General features: G+C 42.1%; 1 protein-coding gene across 3 annotated transcripts in view; it reads right to left on the bottom strand.

Annotated features, from left to right (window-relative positions):
• VCL (vinculin) overlaps window positions 1-17,705 on the bottom strand; it is a 108,466-nt gene that overhangs the window by 33,089 nt on the left and 57,672 nt on the right. For all 3 annotated transcript variants that reach the window (XM_038743627.1, XM_038743629.1, XM_038743628.1), the window contains exons 3-6: window positions 9,972-10,122; window positions 7,027-7,135; window positions 4,538-4,660; window positions 3,743-3,903 (exon numbers count right to left, since the gene is read on the bottom strand). In XM_038743627.1, the coding sequence (XP_038599555.1) occupies window positions 3,743-3,903; window positions 4,538-4,660; window positions 7,027-7,135; window positions 9,972-10,122 (544 nt within the window). The remainder of the gene's footprint in view (window positions 1-3,742; window positions 3,904-4,537; window positions 4,661-7,026; window positions 7,136-9,971; window positions 10,123-17,705) is intronic.

The following is a 17,705-nucleotide window of genomic DNA, read 5'->3' as shown; positions in this document are numbered from 1 at the left end:
GAAATACTAGACGATTTGGAGGAATCCCACATAACTTCAGTTTTGTTTTGTTTTTAATGTTAAATTCAGCCATCAAATAGCTGGGCTCTGCAGTAAGGAAAAGCTTTATATTTCTGCACTTCCTTACCAACATTCCCATCTTTGGTAAAGCACAGTAAGTCAAATTCCCTGGCAGGACATCTGGCTTAGTCATCACATTAACTCGTTACAGGCTTACAACTGTTTAGCCAAAAAGGGAGGAACCATGAGGTAACACACTACAGCATCAAATTCCATGTTTCAGAATAGGAGAAAATGCCTAAAGGTAGTGAGACCAGCATGAGATCATTTGAAAGTTTGTGTGCTTTTATCACTGGCACATCTTTTCAGTTCCTTTCACTCCTCTCTCAGCATGGGTTGAGGCAAGTAACTGAATATATCAGGAAAGACCACGACCCTTATTAAAATAGAGAAGAGAATGAGGATAAAAGCAGAGAAATGTCAACAGGATGACACCCCAAATTCTTCTATTTAACAAAGAAATCTCAGGAAACAAAATTACAATTCACTTACATAAACAATTTATAAATTCCAATAAAATTCCTTATTTAAGCAGGGGGCAAGCTATCAGTTAAATTATTAACAAACTGTTAGGTCTATAATTTAAATGTAAGAATCTAGGTCTAAATGATCGGTTATGCGAGTATTTCCTCCTTAAGGGATGTGTTCATTAGGCAATACAGTTTCTTTTACCCCAAGAACTTTTTCCACTTACTTTCTTCCCCCACTTTCTGGAGGAATCATCACTTCCCAGGAGAAGCCTGCACCAATGGAGAAGCGTGCAACAGGTATGGCAAGAAAAAGTTAATTATTTTTTTTGTCGGGGTGGAAAGAGGGAGCGATACTAAATGCGCTAAATGGAAAGTGAACTCAATGGCCACAGAATAGATACACCTGCCTCATTTTCACTACTAGGAGGAGCCCAGTTTTAACACCGATCTCCAAAGCAGTTCAGTATGCTGACAGCCTGTCCGAAACCTGAAAACTGCAGGGCTAAAATGTATTAAAAATATATCTACAAATTACACATACTTTTCATAATTTTCCACTCAAATATCATGATAGAAATAGATCTACACATTCCCTGCCTGTGTTATCATTAGATTCTTTAAATTCTTTCTGTTAATCCTATTTTCTATCCTTAGTACTATGTTTAAGGTCTGCACGCACTCAGTTGCACAGATTGGCTCCCCCAGAACAAGGAAGGGGTGTTTTAAATACCACACTGCAGGATTTAAGAATGGGGGAAATGGGACTCCAAAAATGAAATCAGAACTTTTCCTACTCACTATAATCCCTCCTTCATGTCTCCTTAATTAAAAAGGGATGAGAATGGGAACAAAGAGATGGAGCTAGGGAACATATGGGCAAAAGGAAACATGACTGAGTGGGCCTTTCCAACTGCCTCCGCTCATGGCAGAAAGACAATAGATTATCTTTTCTTAACCAAGTAAATTTAGGGAAAAAAAATCTCTCTAGGGTCATTTTTCCTATCAAGCACTGGAAGACTGAAGAGAGTACGTGGCTTAGTGGAAAAAGCACGGGTTTGGAAGTCAGAGGACGTTGGTTCCAATCCCGTCTCTGCCACTTGTCAGCTGTATGACTCTGATCAAGTCACAACTTCTCTGTGCCTCAGTTACTTCAATCTGTAAAATAGGGATTAAGACTGTAAGCCCCACATGGGACAACCTGATTACCTTGTATCTACCCCAGCGCTTAGAAGACTGCATGGCACACAGTAAGCGCTTAACAAATACCATTATTATTATTACCAAAGAAAAGGTGGATATAATTCATCTGTTAAAATTTAGAAGTCTTCAATGGGTGACGGTACAACGTCTCCAAAGGAGATTTGGGGCAGAGGGCGAGGGAAGAAAGAGGAGATGGCAGTGGATAGTAACACAGGAATCACCCAGAAACGCCCATCAGAAACTAGTAAAAGTAGTAGGAAAGCAAGAGGCAGGAATTTTGGCCAAGATGAAGGGTGCTCTAGATTCAGAAAGCCTGACTTGTTACAGTGGTGTACATTTTTTCAGTGCCTCACGATGGTTAAACCATAGTAGACTATTTGGCTGTCACAGCACTGAGATCCATGTTAAACTACATCACATGTACTCCAGTTCAGTGTTACACATTGGCACACGGAATAATGCACAGCACACAGTCCGCACACAGCACAAAAATCTCACGGACATGCTTTTTTCTATTTAGTAAAAGACTGAAGGGGGTGAAAAAGCTTACCTTCTAAACGTGAGAAAAGAATAAAACGAACAAGAGAACAAAAACAAAGATGCATAAAGAAGTCATAACAAGGAAGTGAAAGTGGCAAAAGTATTTCAAAAGCAAAAGTTATACACTCAAAGACTAAAATGATTTCAATGTACAGATTAGAATATAGCCTTGGGAGTTTTGTAAGAACTTCACATCTCATGGGAAAAGTCTCAACAAATTTCCAGTCAAATTAGAACACTTTTATTTTGCTCTCAAAAAAAAAAAAGGAAACCTATCTACACATCTCTAAAATTATGGAAAAGTGGGCCACAAAAATGGGCCAAGGATTGGGGGAAGGATGGAAAGGGCTTCAAGCCCCATACTTGTTTCAATTTCAATTTTCATCTTACCTTGACCTGTTATAGGGAAGCAAAGCAGCAGAGCTCAACTGGAAGAGCACAAAACTTGGCAGTCCTAGTCTCTGGTCAGTCAATCGCTCAATGGTATTTATTGAGCGCTTACTATGTGCAGAGCACTGTACGCTTGGAAGAGTACAATACAACACAATTAGCGGACACAGTTGCCAGCCTGGTCCTAAACCCAATCTAGTTAGACATGCTGTTTGGCCTTGGTTATGTGTCTTCAAGAGGACAGGCTTCAGAAATTTACGAAGGTTAGGCTTATTCAAGATGCCTACACCTCTGGCTTCTAGTAGGCAGGTGTATATTCAAGTTCATCTATTCCCCCAACCCAGCAGAAATACAGGACATGTTGACAGTACAAGACCACTGTTGAGAGGCTCAATAAAGAACCTGGCTAACCTTCTATGGTCAGAAAAGAGGTCTCAGAGAAAGGAGAGAACAGAAGGAATCGTAGAGAATTTCTCAATCCAAGAAGTCACTATCAAAAATCGTTAGGCAACTGAACTTTCGGTTATTTCCTTTGGGTAAGTAGAACAGAATTGCGCAAAATAATCCATCTGAGAATTCCCAAAGTTACTTCTGTAGCTTTCCTTGGGTCAAAGGATAAACTGGGGAAGTTTTCCATGGTACTGACAGAGCCTCAGAGGAGATTACTTGGATTTTAACTTAGTCCCTTTCAGGGGCAACACCAGGATTCAGACCACCCTCTTCCAAAAAGAATGCATAATCACATGAGCCCAGGGAGTAAGCGCTTTGACCTGAAGGCAAAGCTAGAAAGGTTTGTCATCACAGCACATCCTCCAGATAGACTATTCAGAGTAATTACTCTACCCTGAATATCTTGGGGATTAGCAGATACTGGAGAGACAGTAAGTCAGTCGGTCACAGAACAGATTTAAAGAGAAAGCTGCATAGAGATTATTTCTAGAGAAATCTCCATGAAGTCTTCTGCTGTACATGGTAGGGCAGTCAAGCAAAAGGGAGGAAGTAAAAGGGAGGTCCCTTTGGAACCCCTTAATAGAGAGGAATGATGAAGGATATTTATTATTTGTTCTCCCCAGACACAATACCTTGCTAGCCCATGCATCTTCATCCCAGGAGGTAAGCTGTAACACACGGATGATTTCATTGATTTCAGCACTCATCTTTTCCACTGTAAAGTTGCGATTTTTCAAGGCTTCTTCTATACCTTGGCTCTTTGAGTTTTTTGTGGTTACAAAAATCTTCATGGCTGTAAAATTAGACTTCAGGTTATAAATTAAGTTCAGAATTTACTCTCTTCCTCCATTATTTTCCTCACCAGGAGCCAAAAGCACAAAACACGTTGCCTCTAAAGGAATATAAACAAGGCAGGAGGATACACTCGGCACAAGGCGTCTGATACTTTATAATTACTTTGACTTACACATACTTCTTTTCTGCTGACCTCTGCCCTCTGAGCGTACCACGATCAATATGAGAACCAGTTAGTCTTAGACCAGTGATGTACACTTGGGCTTATAATTCTATTCTCTGAATAAAAGTCCAGATAGAGATTCAGAACTACATACTTAGAAAGTTGCTCAAAAGCTGATTAGAAAAACACTAAAATAATCCTTCAGAGCTACAAATAGATGGAAAAGGACAAAACAGAGCTCCAGCTTAACAAACATTTGTAAATACCCTGGTTATAATGCACATTATCTCTATCCTCTTCCACTACCTCGAAAGGCAGAAGACTGAATTTACACAAAGAACTAAACTTTTGGGGCAAAAGACAAAAAAAATTACTGAAATTATCACCATCTATCAAAAGGCAATCTACTCAAAATTGGCATTGTACATTAATATTTTCTAATAATGTAAATTTCCCGGGCATAAGGTACCTGAAATGAGGACTGGCAGCAACTCTTTCACCATGTTCATTGAATTCACCAACATGACTCTGTGTTCCTGATGAGTCAGCTCCTGCTGCCTTTCATCAATCATTTTTGCCATCTTTGTCATTCCTGTTTCAAAGTACGCATCACATGAAAAGAGTAGTTCTATGGCCCCTGGATTAATGTTCTTTATGCAAAAATGTTTAATTAAAGCCTCACACAAAACACAATTCACTTGGGAAAAGTCCTAAAGAATGGAAATGATGACATTCTAGGCACTTAGTTTGGAATTCTATTAATCTGACATCCTGACATTTAAGTGGTTGCATTTATACATCCATTCTTTTTTTTTTTTTGGACCCTGGAAAACTTCAAGACAGTTTAAGGACCGTATCTGATAAAAACCCACTTTGGTCACAAATTTCTGTAATGTCTTCTGACCTTCCAGAAACTTAGCCTTTGGGTGTTTCAGGGTGACCCAAGACTTAGACTGGGGGGATCCATGCAGGATAGGGGTGCTGTGATCAATCCGATTATCTTGTATCTACCCCAGTGCCTAGTGCAGTGCTTGACAAACAGTAAGTGCTTAACAAAAAACACAATTATTATTGTTATCAATCAACTGAATTTACTGAGACTTAACTGTGTGCAGAGCTCTGAACTAAGCGTTCGGGAAAGTACAGTATAACAGAATTAGTAGCCCCGTCCCCTGCTCACAGTGAGCATAGTCTACTAGAATTGTTATGAATAGGACCAGGCCAACCTGAACATCCCAAACTCCTGAATGTATGTCAGTGAGTAATCCCACCACCCAAGCAACCCCCACCCCCTCATTTCAGGCAGAGTACCAAGGAATGACAGGTAATGGGGAGTGGAAAGATCAGCATTCGGGATGGCCTTCACCATTACAGTAATGGACAGCTATTTCCTAGACTCTCAATAATAATAATGTTGGTATTTGTTAAGCGCTTACTATGTGCCAAGCACTGTTCTAAGCACTGGGGTAGATACAAGGTAATCAGGTTGTCCCACATGGGGCTCACAGTCTTCATCCCCATTTTACAGATGAGGTCACTGAGGCACAAAGAAGTTAAGTGACTTGCCCAAGGTCACACAGCAGACAAGTGGCAGAGTTGGGATTAGAACCCATGACCTCTGATTCCCAAACCCGGGCTCTTTCCACTAAGCCACGGTGCTTCTCAATCTACATTTAACACACATACATTAATGCCACTTCACTGAACGGGATTAGAATAGAGAGAGAACAGATGTTTTGCTTTCAGCATCGGGCTACACCGAGCATCAGTAACTTCTGGCAAGTGCAATTCGGGCTGGGGTGCCACTTTGTGGCATAGGCAGATTTTACTGTCATTCCCCCTGCAGCCCTGGAGTTCCTCAAGACTACTATGAAGTACCACTGCCTCCGGTTCCCCACTATCGCCCAGGGACCCCCAATCCTCTCCCCTGTTTAGTGCCTCACCTCAGGGATCCAGGCAGTAGTGACCCACTTCAGGCTGTATTTCACTCTGCTGCCCAGGTTATCTTTCTACAGAAATGCCCTGGGCATGTCACTCCCCTCCTCAAAAATGTCCAGTGGTTGCCTATCAACCTTCACACGAAGGAAAAAACTCCTCACTCTCCGCTTCAAAGCTCTCCATCACCTTGACGCCTCCTACCTCACCTCTCTTCTCTTTCTCCAGCCCAGCCCGCCCACTCCGCTCCTCTGCTGCTCAGCTCCTCACTGGGCCTTGTTCTCACCTGTCCCACCATCGACCCCTGGCCCACGTCCTTCCTCTGTCCTGGAATGCCCTCCCTCCTCACGTCTGCCAAACTAGCTCTCTTCCCCCCTTCAAAGCTCTACTGAGAGCTCATCTCCTCCAGTGAAAGGTCAAAGCAAGATCAAGGCAGGCCCTAGCCTTGTCAGTGTCTTCATTCCTTTCCTTGGAGGCTTTGCTTCTAGACTGTGAGCCCACTGTTGGGTAGGGACTGTCTCTATATGCTGCCAACTTGTACTTCCCAAGCGCTTAGTACAGTGCTCTGCACACAGTAAGCGCTCAATAAATACAATTGATTGATTCTGACGACTCATCAGGCTACGCAGACAGCATGGGACTAGGAGTCAGGAGACCCAGGTTCTACTCCCAGCTTTGCCACTGCCCTGCTGTGTGGCTGTGGGCATATTATTTAACCTCTCTGGGTTTCTATTTTCATCTGTAAAATGGAGATAAATATCTCCTCTCCCAGTCTCTTAGACTGTGAACCCCAAGTGGGTCTGTTCTGACCGTCTCATGCATACCTCACCTCTGAACCCAGTGCTTTGGTACAAAGTAACCACCTAAGGCTATTATTGTTATTATTAGACACATAGTCTACCTGATTTTTATAGTCTAATTGGGAATTACCATTAGATTCAGGGAAAAAAAACCTTCTATATTCACTTTGCTAGAGAAAGGCAACAATGGAGTGAATTTCTTAGGGTACTGAAAATGCCCAACCTGGCCCCAGATTCTTTGTGTATGTAACCAAATCCTCCATAGTCTCCACCACCTCTGCCACCGTCAGATATTCCAAAATTCCTTTGCACACACGGATGATTTTGCGGACCTAAAAGAAAAGTGAATATGTTAGATCAAGCGAAGATAAAGCATGTTAGAGTGAAGAATGATACTGATGGGTATATGCGCATCGTATTTCACCACCCTAAAGGTCTCTCTATGCTTTACAAATTTCATTCTTTAATTTTTCCACATTGCCATCACTTCAGGATTGAGATTCTTGTACAAACATGCCCAGATCTGAGAAGCAGTATGACCTACTGTAAAGAACATGGGCCTGGGAATCAGAAGGATCTGGGTTCTAAATCCCAGCTCTGCCACTTTTTCCGTTTTGTGACCTTGGACAAGTCACTTAATTGTTCTGTGCCTCAGTTACCTCGCTTGTAAAATGGGGACTAAGACTGTGAGGCACTTAGTTCACTTAGTTCAGTGCCTGGAACAGTAAAAGCAGTGGATTAGTGGGTAGACCAGGGGCCTGAGAGTCTGAAGGACCTGGGTTCTAATTCTGGCTCCACCACTTGTCTGCTGTGCTCTTGGGCAAGTCACTTCACTTCTCTGTGCCTCAGCTCCCTCATCTGTAAACTGGGAATTAAGATTGTGAGGCCCTTATGGGACCTGGACTGTGACTGAGCTAATAAGCTGACATCTACCCCAGCTCTTAGAACGGTGCTTGGCACACAGTAAGCATTTAACAAGTACCATAATAATAATGAAAAAATACCGTTAAAAAAGGCTGGGTGGGCAGGAGTCTTATGAGTTTTATTAATCCAAAAGGCATCCTGATTAGGGAAAAGGTCCCAAGCAAAGTCCCTATTAATTAATTAATGATGGTACTTATTAAGTGCTTACTATGGGCCAAGCACTGTTCTAAACACTGGAGTAGATTCAAGTTAATTAGGTCAGACAGTCCCTGTCCCACATGGGGCTCACACTCTTACCCCCATTTTATGGATGAGGTAACTGAGGCCCGGAGAAGTGAAGTGACTTGTCCAAGGTCACACAGCAGACAAGTGTCAGAGCCAGGATTAGAACTCTGATCCTTCTGACTCCCAGTCTCATGCACTATCCACTAGGCCACACTGCTAATAAAACAGTCGAGGTGGAACTCAACTGTGTGCTGTTGTAAAGCTGAAGTGGGGTGTAAGGGCCACCACTGAGCCATGCTGCTTCTCTAAACAGGCATCAATAGCATCAATATAAAGAAATAGAATTATAGATATAGACACATCAAATCCAGTAAACAAGCATTACTATAAATAGAATTCTAGATGTGTAGATTTCTCCCCCTCCTCCCTCCTCCATCCCCCCCGCCTTACCTCCTTCCCTTCCCCACAGCACCTGTATAATGTCTATATGTTTGTACGTATTTATTACTCTATTTATTTATTTATTTATTTACTTGTACATATCTATTCTATTTATTTTATTTTGTTAATATGTTTTGTTTTGTTCTCTGTCTCCCACTTCTTAGACTGTGAGCCCACTGTTGGGTAGGGACCGTCTCTATATGTTGCCAACTTGTACTTCCCAAGCGCTTAGTACAGTGCTGTGCACACAGTAAGCGCTCAATAAATACGATTGATTGATTGATTCATCACAACTTGAACTGTCTTGAATTGAAGACTGTCTGTACTTTGGGGTGGAGAGAGAGGGGATGTTTTTGACCACCATTGGTGATTTATTCAGTAACCTTTACTGGGTATGAATTCCTCTACTAAGTGCCTGGGAATTCATGGGTGAAGGCCCTGGGCTCACAATCTACTCACAAAATGCCCACTTTTTGCACACACACACCCCCACCAAAAAAAAGCCTTTAGAGATCTTGACCTTGTAGGGAACTTGAATGCAAACCTTGCCCCAGTACATACTTTTACTCAGAGTTAAGTACTCTTTTTGAGAACAAGAATTTTAAAACTTCAGATAATAAATGCCATCATTATTTAGCTTTAATTCTGTTTATTCTGACAACTTGACACCAGTCCACATGTTTTGTTTTGTTGTCTGTCTCCCCCTTCTAGACTATGAGCCCGTTGTTGGGTAGGGACCGTCTCTGTATGTCACCAACTTGTACTTCCCAAGTGCTTAGTACAGTGCTCTGCACACAGTAAGCACTCAATAAATACGACTGAATGAATGAATGAACACCAGAAGCATGGAAGAAAAAAAGCACAAATTCCATGACTTGAGGGTGACAGGAATGCATGTGACTCACTGGAAAAAGCACAGACTTTGGAGTCAGAGGTCATGGGTTCAAATCCCGCTCCGCCAATTGTCAGCTGTGTGAATTTGGGCAAGTCACTTAACTTCTCTGTGCCTCAATTACCTCATCTGTAAAATGGGGATTAAGATTGTGAGCCCCCTGTGGGACAACCTGATCACCTTGTAACCTCCCCAGCACTTAGAATAGTGCTTTGCACATAGTAAGCACTTAATAAATGCCATCATTATTATTATCATCAGCCACAGATACTCAATTCATTCTGCAGCGTCTAGTCCGGACACCAAGAGTTCAATATTTCAATACCAAGGCAGATAAGCAGCGTGGCTCAGTGGAAAGAGCACGGGTTTGGGAGTCAGAGGTCATGGGTTCTAATCCTGACTCCGCTACATGTCTGCTGTGTGACCTTGGGCAAATCACTCAACTTCTCTGAGCCTCAGTTACCTCACCTGTAAAATGGGGCTTAGGACTGGGAGCCCCATGTGGGACAACCTGATCACCTTGTATCCCCCCCAGCGCTTAGTACAGTGCTCTGCACACAGTAAGCGCTCAATAAATACGATTGATGATAGTAAGCGCTTAACAAATGCCATTATTATTATTATTATTATTATTATTATTATTATTATTATTATAAGTATGCTTTGACAGACTACAGGCTGCCTACCTCGGCCTCGTCAAAGGTAAGCAGGAGGTCCGATGTTCCAGAGAGGATGCCCCTGGATCCGTCAATAAGATAATCACGAGCCGGCACAGAATAAGGATCAGCTTGAAGCATCTGGGCCGCCTGGACAAGCTTGGTGCAAGCATTTTCCACCCTGCAGAGACCAGAAGAGTCATTAATGCCAACAGGAAGAACACAAGAAGATAGAAGAGACCCTAAATTAATCCATTTACTGGGCATTTCCAAGGAAGTCATCATTTCCATAACGGTTCCAGAGCACAGTTGACAAAATGACCTCTCCTTTGAGATATTATTCTTAAGGTCAGACTCGTGTATGGTTTATTTGTTCTGTTGCTGTAACCTGGTTGCAGAAAATGGAGAAAAATAGCTTCTTTGTTTCATTTTTGCTTTATACAATCATCCATATTTACTGAGCGCTTACTGTGTGCCGAGCACTGCACTACGTGCTAGGGATAATATAACAAATCTGGATTCAGGACAAAATAACTCACTCCCTGATATTACAGTGTCCTCAAAGTATGTAAATCTAAGGACATTTTACTTATATAAGATATAAAATTGAGGAGAGAAGATGGAAACTGAATTCAAAAATGAAGTGAGATCATTTATTAGAGTAGAAAAGTAGGAAGACCTATAGAAGAGGAAAGTACAAAGTCTCTGAAATAAGGAGAGCTTAAGGAAGTTCCCAGAAACTTGGTAAATTGGAGGCCTGACAAGTGGATTCAAAATGTATCTATCTGAATACAGCAGCCTTTAGCAATTTGTGCTGAATGAAACCAGATCTACTAAAAATCTAAAAAAAAAAGTTTGTTCAAAGGAAAATTTTGTAACTCATTAAGCAGCATGACTTAGTGGAAAGACCTCAGGCCTGAGTTCTAATCCTGGCTCCACCACTTGTCTGCTATGTGGCTTTGGGCAAGTCACAACTTCTCTGTGCTACAGTTACCTCTTCTGTAAAATGGTGATTAAATCCTCCTCCCTCCAATTTAACACTGTGAGCCCTATGTGGGACAGGGACTGCTTCCAACCTGATATTCTGTATGTAACCCAGTGCTTAGAAAAGTGCTTGACACATAATAATAATGATAGTATTTGTTAAGTGCTTACTATGTTCATTCATTCATTCAGTCGTATTTACTGAACGCTTACTGCGAGCAAAGCACTGTACTAAGCATTTGGGAAAAACAAATCGGCAACATATAGGGACAGTACCTACCCAACAACGGGCTCACAGTCTGGAAGGGGGAGACAGACAACAAAACAAAACATGTAGACAAATGTCAATACCATCAGAATAAATAAAATTATAGCTATATACACATCATTAATAAAATGAATAGAGCAATTCATATGTACAAATAAAGTAGAGTAATAAATATGTACAAGTATACACAAGTGCTGTGGGGAGGGGAAGGTGATAGGGCAGAGGGAGGGATGGGGTGATGGGGAGGGGAAGAGGAGAGGGAAAAGGTGGGGCTCAGTCTGGGACGGCCTCCTGGAGGAGGTGGGCTCTCAGGAGGGCTTTGAAGGGGGGAAGAGAGCTAGTTTGGCGGATGTGAGGAGGGAGGGCATTCCAGGCTAGGGGGAGGACGTGGGCCGGGGGTCAACGGCGGGACAGGTGAGAACGAGGCACAGTGAGGAGGTTGGCAGCAGAGGAGCGGAGTGTACGGGCTGGGCCGTAGAAGGAGAGAAAGGATGTGAGGTAGGAGGGGGCGAGGTGATGGACAGCCTTGAAGCCAAGAGTGAGGAGTTTTTGCTTGATTCAAAGGTTGATAGGCAACCACTGGAGATTTTTGAGGAGGGGAGTGACATGCCCAGAGCATTTCTGTACAAAGATAATCTGGGCAGCAGAGTGAAGTACAGACTGAAGTGGGGAGAGACAGGAGGATGGGAGATCAGAAAGGAGGCTGATCCAGTAATCCAGTCGGGATACGATGAGAGATTGAACCAGCAAGGTAGTGGTTTGGATGGAGAGGAAAGGGCAGATGTTGGCAATGTTGTGGAGGTGAGACCGGCAGGTTTTGGTGACAGACTGGATGTGTGGGGTGAATGAGAGCACGAAGTCAAGGATGACACCAAGGTTGCGGGCTTTGTAAGATGGGAAAGATGGAAGTGCCGTCCACGGTGACGGGAAAGTCAGGGAGAGGACAGGGTTTGGGAGGGAAGATAAGGAGCTCAGTCTTGGACATATTGAGTTTTAGATGGCGGGCAGACATCCAGATGGTGATGTCCTGAAGGCAGGAGGAGATACAAGCTGGGAGGGAGGGAGAGAGAACAGGGGTGGAGATATAGATGTGGGTGTCATCAGCATAGAGATGATAGTTGAAGCCATGGGACCGAATGAGTTCACCAAGAAGGTGAGTATAGATGGAGAATGGAAGGGGACTAAGAACTGATCCTCGAGGATCCCCTACAATAAGGGGATGGGAGGGGAAGGAGGAGCCCACGAAGGAGACTATGTGCCAAGCATTTAACAAATACCATTAAAAACAACAACAGCAACAACAAAAAATTGCAGCATTTGATTCCCTAAACCTCCCTGTGGATGATTTCTAAAAACATGTTAATCCCAAAGCCAAATTTATTTTTTTTAATAATTACAATAATAGACGTAAATCAATCAATAGTATTTATTGAGCATTCATTTTGTGCAGAGTACTGTACTAAGCACTTCGTTCAACTGTATTTATGGAGCACTTACTGTGTGCAAAGCACTGTACTAAGAGCTTGGAGAGTACGATGCTTAGAACAGGGTTTGTCACATAGTAAGTGCTTAATAATACTAATAATATTAATAATAATGGCATTTATTAAGCGCTTACTATGTGCAAAGCACTGTTCTAAGCGCTGGGGAGGTTACAAGGAGATCAGGTTGTCCCACAGGGGGCTCACAGTCTTAATCCCCATTTTACAGATGAGGGAACTGAGGCACAGAGAAATTAAGTGACTTGCCCAAAGTCACACAGCTGACAATTGGCAGAGCCGGAATTTGAACCCATGACCCCTGATTCCAAAGCCCGTGCTCTTTCCACTGAGCCACACTGTAACAAATACCACCATTAACATTACAATATAGAAGCAGCATGGCCTATTGGAAAGAGCACGGGCTTGCGAGTCAGAGGTAATGGGTTCTAATCCAGGCTCTGCCACACGTCTGCTGTGTGACCTTGGGCAAGTCATTTAACTTCTGTGTGCTGCAGTTACCTCATCTGTAAAATGGGTATCAAGATTGTGAGCCCCATGAGGGACATGGCCTGTGTCCAACATGATGACCTTGTTTCTGCCCCAGCACTTAGAACAGTACTTGGCACACTGTAAACACTTAACAAATACTACAATTATTATTATTATTATTATTATATAACAACAGACACATTCTCTTCCCACAGCAAGCTCACAGTCAGAGTACAATACAAAAAACTTGGTAGACACCATCCCCGCCCTGAAGAAGCTTACTGTCTAGTGGAATAGCTTTGAGTTTGTCTTGTTCAATATCTGATCGGTGACAATCAGAGACTTTTCCACAAAAGTAAAGCATAGTCCACTTTATTGAGGTAGGTAAGGTTCGCTTTTCCTTACATACTTTTCCAATAATTATACTGAATGATAAGACTTCTGTGTCCACTCTGACATGTAAGGCCATAAACCAAAATTACAGGCTCATTTTATCCCCAAAGGACATTAACTGATTAATTAATTGAAGGACACAGTTCCTTAACGACTTGGCCAAAATACCTAAAAACTCAGTGGGAACCATTTTACATTCACTTTAAATACTCCACTGTAAATGTTCCTTGTGTAGAAAGGGAAAATAGCCTCTGATAAACAGAAAATTGAGGGGAATAAAGGAAGAAGGAATATGAAATAAAAAATAATTTCTATGAACTGTGCTAATTCTTAATGATTCCCCTGTATATTAAGACAGAACTAAAATGAATCCTGATAGAAGTTTCCTCTCAAAATTGCAGTTGGTCTCTAGACTGTGAGCCCATTGTTGGGTAGGGACCGTCTCTATATGTTGCCAACTTGTACTTCCCAAGTGCTTAGTACAGTGGTCTGCACACACGAAGCGCTCAATAAATACGACTGAATGAATGAATAGTAAAAGTAGTAGCATGGTGTGGAGGATAGAGCGTGGGCCTGAGTCAGAAGGTCGTGAGTTCTAATCCTTGCTCCACCATTTGTCTGCTGTGTGACCTTGGGCTCGCCACTTCACTTCTCTGGGCCTCAGTTCCCTCATCTGTAAAATGGGGATTGAGAATGGGAGCCCCTTGTGGGACAGGGACTGTGTCCAACCTGATTTGCTTTTATATTTACCCCAGCGCTTAGTACAGTGCCTGGCACAAAGTAAGTGTGTAACAAATACCACAATTAGTATTAAGAGTCAGAAACAGGAATAATCCTGTCCTGAAAAAAAATGATTTATTTAAACACTGAGATTAACATGCCGTAGTTTGAATAACTTCTTCGCTCGTAATAACTCTTAAAACACAAAATTCAGTTTCTGACACACTAGAGGAAGGCATTAATCAAGTGTTCAATTCAAAATTATTGGTTCAAAAATTCCTGAATCCCCAAAGATAAATTCCATTGCCATTACTTGACTAGAAAAAGGCCAGCGAGCACTGGACAGTCTAGAACACTAAATATTAGTGATGGAGATGTTCTAAAATTTTGCAAAAAAGAAACGGAATAGGAACCATTTCTCTCATAGTGCTAAACTTGTTTGCAGTTGATGGTATTGGGCTTGTTTCTATAAAACTAATCATCAACATCTATCTTATTTGATATTGATATTCACTCCACCCTCGGCCCCACATCACTTACGTACATACCTGTAATATTTATTTCTACTAATGTCCATCCCCCCCTCTAGACTGTAAGCTCAATGTTGGCAGGGAACGTCCATCAACTCTTGCACCCTCCCAAGTGCTTAGTACAGTGTTCTGCACAAAGTGCTCAGTAAATACCATTCATTGATTGACTGATTAATGTCTTTGCCCTCTAATACACTGTATTTTCCCAAGTGCTTATTAAGGTGCTCTGTACATAGTAAGCACTCAATAAATACCATTGATTAATAGGTAAAGAGAATATATTAGAGTTCTCCAAGAGAGGTTTCAGCACACCTAACAAGAAGAAAATAGGGACTGCATTCCCTCCCGTATTCTATTCTCCCCAGCATGCCACAACCGACACTCAGCAAAGGGATTTTACACTACTTTCTTGCCTCGTCACCCCCAAGAAACACCTGCATTCAGTCAGTTCTACTGCAGGTGAAGGGCCAGAAGCATACTAGTAGGAAGGCACTACTAAAAATTCTGCTGCAAGGATGACTGATGCTAAGTCATCCCCAATTAAACGCTTACCAAAAACCCCTGGAAAAATTCATTTGCAGAAGATAGACTGGAGAAAACTACACATGATGATGTTTCACAACTCCAAAGGGCTCACTATTGTCCCTTCAAAGCTGTGAAACTAGAAAAGGGCCTTCTAGATATATTTGGTGGGCTAGCCTAGCAAAAGACTTTACCAAAAAGCTTGATTCTGTCCATAATGAAAGACTGAGACAAAAACAAGTTAAATTTTATCTCCAAAAACAAGTGATGTACAAGCTTGCCTTCCATGCCTACAGTAGTTTCCTACCAAATTCAATTTTTCAATTAAATGTAGCCCTAGACATGAGCACCAGTTAATTATGACATCTCCAGTGTCTCGAATTCTAAAACCAGACAGCACCAAAGTATGTTGATGATGGTTTGTTTCAGACCTATTGGATCAAACTCTAGAAAATCTGATTACTTATAGACACCCCAGTGCCAGGTACTCAAGGAAAAGCTATTCATTATATTATGGTACCTCTCTAATTGTGAGAATTAAATTGATGCCCTCTAGACTGTAAGCTCTCTATTGGCAGGGAACGTATCTGCTAATTCTGTTGTATGGTACTCTCCCAAGCACTTAGTAAAGGGTTCTGCACATAGTAAATGTGACTGAGTGATTAATGCATATACTGTTTTTTTAAAGAATACAGATAGGACTGATGAAGCTCTCCAATGCTTCAGTGTCAGTATGAGCAGAAACTGTTTGTTTTAATGGTATTTGTTAAGTGCTTATTATGTGCCAGGCAATGTACTAAGTGCTGGGAAAGATACAAGCTAATCATGTTGGACACAGTCCATGTCCCACATGGGGCTCACAGTCTTCATCCCAATTTTACAGACGAGGTAACTGACCCGTAGAGAAGGTAAGTGACTTGCCCAAGCTCACACAACAGAAAAGTGGCAGAGCCAGGAGTAGAAATCAGGCCCTTCTGACTCTGAGGCCCATGCTCTATCCACTAGGTCACGCAGCTTCCCTAATTTTTTCTCAGCTAGACACAATCTTACTTTTTAGTGCCACAGCAACAGTAAAGTTTCCTTCCTTTCTATCACCCTCCCAGCCAGTGTTTTATATCTTATAATGTTGCTATTTTAGGAAAGGTCAAGGATTCTACACTATTAGTCATCCATAAACCTTGGTTGTGGCCACAAGCACAAAGTTACAATGTATAGAAATGTACACCCCAAATGCAAGTGGGAAAGTGGTGTTTCAGTCACCATCAGTTATGTTTCACCATGTATCAAATGAAGACAAAAGGAACAGTCAAACGTACTGATTATCAGAGTTCGTTATGGGGAGGGAATGTGTCTGTTTATTGCTATACTGTATTCTCTCAAGTGCTCAGTATAGTGCTTTGCACATAATAATCAATACAATTGAATGAGTGAATAAAAGCACTGTATTGTTGCAAGCCCCTTGCTCCAAGGATTCCAACTTCTATTTGCCCCATTAGTGAATTATACCTTGATCTATCTGACCTGGTAAATATGCTCTCTTACTCTATTAACTTCCAACAGTGAGTCATGCTGAAAGCATCCACACTCATAACAGCGCTCTTTACTTTTCCATGCCAAGAAATTGCATGCTGTGATAGCTATTAAACAACTTCATCCGGGCTCTAGTGTATCTAGATTCTTTCACTTACACTGGGTACACGGGTGCATCTGAATGCTCCATTCCACCCTTCCCTTCCATCAGAACCTGGAAGCCATCTGCAGACACCAGCGGTAACCAAAGCAGAGCTGATAATATACATCGGCTTCTGTTCCTGGTCCAGTTGCCGTCAGTGAGAGTTATGTTTCTGTTCTCTCTGTGTGCTCCTTAATCGGCGCAGGCATTCTATTTAAGAGACTAGAGATTCAGAAGCACTTTGAATTCTCTCTAAAGTTTATAATTCTGGGGTCCCTGGTGACTTCGAGCAAGTCCTGCAAATGATCGCTTGGGAGTTGGTCTCTAAATAATAATTATTCAATTTGTTAAGCGCTTACTATGTCCCAAGCACTAAGCGCTGGGGTAGCTATAATAATAATAATAATGAAATTTAAGATGACCAGGTCCCACCTGGGGCACCCAGTCTAAGTGGGAGGAACTGCAGATATTGAATACCCATTTTGCAGATGAGGGAACTGAGGCCCTAAAATGAAGGGGCTTGCCCAAGGTCACCCAGCACGTCAAGTGGCGGAGCCGGGATTAGAACCAGGTCCTCTGATTCCCAAGCCTGTGCTGCTCTATCCACTAGGCAATGCAGCTTCCTCTAAATCCTAGAGGTTATTCCTCTGTAAAAGTTCTTCTCACCCTTACAACTATCTACAAAGCGGTTCTTCTTATTTGAAG

Source organism: Tachyglossus aculeatus, chromosome 3 (assembly GCF_015852505.1).
Source record: "Tachyglossus aculeatus isolate mTacAcu1 chromosome 3, mTacAcu1.pri, whole genome shotgun sequence".
In the NCBI taxonomy this organism is placed as follows: Eukaryota; Metazoa; Chordata; class Mammalia; order Monotremata; family Tachyglossidae; genus Tachyglossus; species Tachyglossus aculeatus.
The sequence above is the reverse complement of the archived record's forward strand: the minus strand, read 5'-3'. Positions and strand labels throughout refer to the sequence as shown.